The 4,833-nt window shown below is 39.3% G+C and overlaps 1 protein-coding gene and 1 long non-coding RNA gene across 3 annotated transcripts; one reads left to right on the top strand and one right to left on the bottom strand.

Annotated features, from left to right (window-relative positions):
* Positions 1-46: 46 nt before the first annotated feature.
* Positions 47-1,115, top strand: LOC124015854. The gene is made up of 2 exons (XR_006835242.1): positions 47-453; positions 623-1,115. It is a non-coding gene; the product is annotated as an uncharacterized LOC124015854 (long non-coding RNA).
* Positions 986-4,833, bottom strand: LOC124015853 (epithelial membrane protein 2-like). Of its 2 annotated transcripts, none has more exons than XM_046331325.1 (5): positions 4,727-4,833; positions 3,348-3,431; positions 2,964-3,066; positions 2,221-2,361; positions 986-1,885 (listed from the first exon to the last, which is right to left on the bottom strand). In XM_046331325.1, exons 2-5 carry the CDS (start codon positions 3,420-3,422, stop codon positions 1,728-1,730), a joined length of 477 nt encoding a protein of 158 aa, XP_046187281.1. In that variant the 5' UTR covers positions 3,423-3,431; positions 4,727-4,833; the 3' UTR covers positions 986-1,727. The 2 variants fall into 2 exon arrangements, with proteins under 2 accessions (XP_046187281.1, XP_046187282.1); XM_046331326.1 differs by lacking the exon at positions 4,727-4,833 and adding an exon at positions 4,504-4,665.

The following is a 4,833-nucleotide window of genomic DNA, read 5'->3' on the forward strand; positions in this document are numbered from 1 at the left end:
GAATGAATGGTATTCTTGAAGAATATAACTTTGTAAATGCCTCATGAGCTTAGTTCAACTGTCGTACCCCATCAGAACCCAAAATATAAGCTTGTTTTACTCCAATGTTTGTAAACAATGCAAATGTAAACAAAAACTGTACAGCCTAACAACATGATTAAAACTATAATGTTGATATCATGGATGGTCAAGCCCTTGCATCCATAGCTCTGTATATGAATTAGAGTGGTTATGTTTCTCCAGGCCCGTCCCTCAGCATTTTACAAAAACAAAGGCCGGGTGCGCTTTGTTATTGTTTTGATTTAAGGATCCTAGCTTTATGCTGATCTATATTGGTGGTTATGCTGGGCTTTCGAAGTCTTAAGTCTATATCAGTCTATCATGGTGTTGTTGCAGATGGCTTGCCAGGAAAAAAGACACAGAGTCCCTCAAGTCTCTTCAACCTGAACTCTGGTAAGCAAAAATAAAAATGCAATCTGTCATGTGGTAGCTATTTAGCTGCTATACACATTTCAATTTAGTTTTTTCCCTTATGATTTTCTCATTGATATCTTGTCTCTAAATTGTTAAGAACAATTCCGTAGACTGTAAGGAAAATGGACAGTAAATTATTCTTCTTCAGGCCTCTTCTCTCAGCAGAGCAGAACCACCTCCTTCACCTGGTGGTGCAAGAGCGGATCACCCCCTCTGGACAGGGGATTTAGTACAGTCCAGATCAACTCACTACACCCCCTCGGAATGACACATAATGGAACATTCCTGTCTTGGTCTGTTGTAGGGCCTCTTGAATAATGTGGGGTTGTCTTTTCTAAAGAAACATGGGAACCGGACCAAGCATGTCGTTGGACATACTGTACATCTTACTGCATCCCCTGTTATGCCTATTAGTGGTCACAGGATTGCTCTCGTGGTGAAGTCTTGCATCAAATAGTTATTTATTGGAAATATGTTGAATAGATGAAATATGAATGAAAAATCTGCTTTTTTTCTAGCGTTTTTATTTTGTTAATAAATTGTATAGTCTGAACAAACATGGCTTAAATTCCAATGTAATTACACAACAGAATCCCTCTACTGCATTATAATAAATGGTGATATTACATACACCGCATTGACCTCTGTTCCTGGTTGACCTTTTTCACTTGTACAAATTAAAATGTACTTTGATATAGCAGCCAACCAAAACTCAGAATCACACACGTGATTAAAATTTACTTTGATATAGCAGCCAACCAAAACTCAGAATCACACACTATTAAAATGCACTTAGAATACACGTTACGACAATTACACAACAAACGGTTACAATGTATTTGGATCAAAAAACAATTACAATTGATTATAAAATACTTCAGATATAAAAAATAAAAATTCAAATTCCTTTTAAAACATGTACTGGAAATTAAGCTTGTTTGCTGATTGTTCAAGTACTGCAACAGGTATGTAGCATACCTTGAAATATACAGTACTATATCAATTACACATGACAAATCTCCCATTTGAACAGGCATGCAGTAGTCCGCATAGAAATTGATTGTGCATACAATTCTTTGGGGTCCGCTCTCCCCCCTTCTGTACCACCTTCCTCCTCACAAGAAAAATCGGAATACTGGGACTGTTAATAAACAAATTAAGACCCTACCCTCCATCCCTCTCCAACACAATGCAAAAACGTAATAAAACTATCCTTCCTTACAATCCTCCTCTCCCCTTCATTCCTTGTTCCACTACTCGCTCTTCTTGCGTAGGACCACGTAGATGACGCCCAGTATGAAGGTGAGAACGAAGGAGATCCAGGCCAGGATGAAAGAGTGTCCGAACCAGCCCTGGTCCTGCTTGTGGAAGATGTCCGTGTAGATGGACGCAGCAATCATTACACACAGACCTAGATGGAGACGAGGGGAGATTTCAAAACACCTGTTAGGTTAATAACAGTTATGTGCTGTACTGGAGACATCACCTCAAAAGTCACTCATAGGGCTGTAGACACAACTGCTGATGAGACCATTTCAACCTGAACTTAAATAACAGTGATAGTTATAGCAATAAACAATAGTGTTTTTGAAGACTGGATGATTAGTTATCCGTTTGCATTAGTTATTAGTTTGTTTGCTACTGCTGGATGGGACTATAATAGAACATTTACACTGTGTTTATATCAATGTCATTACATAGATTATAGGGTATTAAGATGCAGATACAGGGACCCAAGCTACTTACAGGAGATGAGCATCAAGGCTCCAGAGAAGGTGAACCTCTGGCCCTTGGACAAGGTGAAGAGTTGAGCCACGAACACAAACAGGCCCAGGATGGAGAAGATGCAGGCCAGCACTGCTCCGGCCTGCACTACCTGGAGGTATTCTATAGGGGGGTACAGAGAGAACAGGGCTCCATGAGATAGGAAGATGCACAATACTGATCCTGACACACTATACCCTTGTCATACAGAACAATGACAGTCATTTATTTTCATTCATAATAATTACAAAATATATATATTTTTGTCCATGTAATGTAGGCCTACCAGCAGGGGTAGAAATGAAACCATTCTGGGAACTCACCATAGTAAAATTAACACACACTAGTTTCACTTTGGAAGCTTAATTCGACCCTGCCTACCGAGCGAGTATAAGCATACGCACATATCCACTCTATCTTGTTTTGGTAGAAGCTAATAGTGTGTAGCCATAATAAGAGGTGAGCACACAGATGCTGTATCTTAATGTGAGCCAGTTTCAACCTGCAGGAAAATAATCCTGCACCAACAGGAAATGTGAATGACATTTTTGTAGGGGTTGATACATTTTTCGTTGGGAAAATCAAGTCAGACATTTTAAAGTAGAATTTACAAACTTTCAAAGCCTTTTCAAACCTTGAGTACACTACACGTTGGTTTTTCCTGCTGTGCAGGAAAATTCCTGCAACAACAGGGTCATCAAATTAAGATATGGCATCTAATATACCTTCAGCATAGTCTCCTTTGAGGTTGGTGTAGTGCCAAGCTGAGCCTGACAGTTCCCACCGGCCCCACACATCTGTGGCCACTGAGTCTGTGAGCCACCAGGCCTGCAGAAAACAACACAGGAGAAGAGTAGCAAAGTCATTGTAACAAAACGTACTAACAGCTATATCATCTCATAACAGTGTTGTAACCGTGTTTTCAGTGTTGGATACTTAGGCCCAACGGTGGACATTTTTGTTCTAGCCCCTGTATTTATTATGGTGTCCATAAAGACGTTCTGAAGTTCATATGGAGCAGGAGAACAGATGGAAATGAAGGGGTCACTGAGGTGACATTGGAAGCATGTGAAAGTAAGAAAAAGGAGAGGGGATATGTATTTACTTACGTTATCAATGGTTGCAACCAGAAGCAGGATGATGGCAGTAATGTGAAGAACAACGATTCCAGCCAGGACCAACATTGTGACTAACTGAGAAAAGATAAGTGTTGTGGAAAGATAAGACAGTGAGTAGGCTATGCTGCTTATTAGACAATGGGTGGTTCGAACCCTGAATGCTGATTGGCTGAAAGCCGTGTTATATTAGCCCCTATACCACGGGTATGACAAAACATTTATTTTTACTGCTCTAATTATGTTGGTAATGAGTTCATAACAGCAATAAGGCACCTGGTGTTTGTGGTATATTGCCAATATACCAAGGCTAAGGGCTGTTCCCAGGCCCTCCGCATTGCGAGGTGCTTAAGAATAACCCTTAGCCGTGGTATATTGGCCATATACCACACCACCTTAATTATCTTACTAAATACGAGGCATAACCAGATCTGGGTCAAATACATGTCAAATATTTTAAAATGCTTGTATTGTGCTTGAATTGGTTTGCCTACAATGGGAATAATAAAATAGACCCAAAAGTGCAAACTCCCAGATAAATCAAGCACACAAAGTATTTGACGTCTGTTTTTGATCCAGGTCTGGGATAGAAGAGCACTCTACCTAAATGGTTAATTGGGCTCGTTTCAAATACGACTCAAATCATTGAATTCGATTGCTCATTCACGTTTAGCCTATAAAAGGAGCTTATATATTCGTTTATTTGTTATCAACTACAATTAGACCGCTTAGAGGGTAAAGTAATAATTGTTGTTTCTGTAGGTCTACCATCAAAACAACATCGTTTTAAAAGTTACTCAAGTGTATAAAGTTATTAGGCCTAAAAGTTTAGACTATTCATTTAACTGCAGACTAATCATTATTAACCTGAATATATGCATATATATTTTTGACTCAATAGCAAGTTTCAGTCGGGAAAAATAATAAGCTATTCAACGTGGCCATGTATTTTAACTGGACTACGAGGCTGCACATTACGGTTTGTTATGGACGCTATCCCCGTTAGTTGCAACGGGCCCCATACACAGGCTATGAGAAAAGAGCGCGAGAATACGACGACAGAAGTGAGTCTGAAGCATATGTGTTATACATAAATGAACACAAAATCTTGATTTAAAATATGATCTATAATACTATGCAAGAAGTAAACCTATGTTGACGTTGTTTTGCCGCTCGCAAAAGTGAAATCCATGTTATCCTTCCAGAACGTCCTTATCAACTGAATGTAGTTCCATTATAAAACGTTTAAATACCTCCCCAAAACTATTGTTTTCGCCCACAGAGCCTTCCAAAAAAAATCGCTAAACAGTACCAACCCTCCACCAATCCAATGGAATAGAAATTGTAAACCGCATTAGGCTGATAAACATTACCTGTGAAGGAGCTTTTACGCACGATAGTTATTTGCAATTCTGAAAAGCTGTAACGTTAGACCCACCCAGCATCGAATTCATAGACTACACATCACTCTTTTTTTCCC

This window comes from Oncorhynchus gorbuscha, linkage group LG26, assembly GCF_021184085.1.
Source record: "Oncorhynchus gorbuscha isolate QuinsamMale2020 ecotype Even-year linkage group LG26, OgorEven_v1.0, whole genome shotgun sequence".
Lineage (NCBI taxonomy): Eukaryota > Metazoa > Chordata > Actinopteri > Salmoniformes > Salmonidae > Oncorhynchus > Oncorhynchus gorbuscha.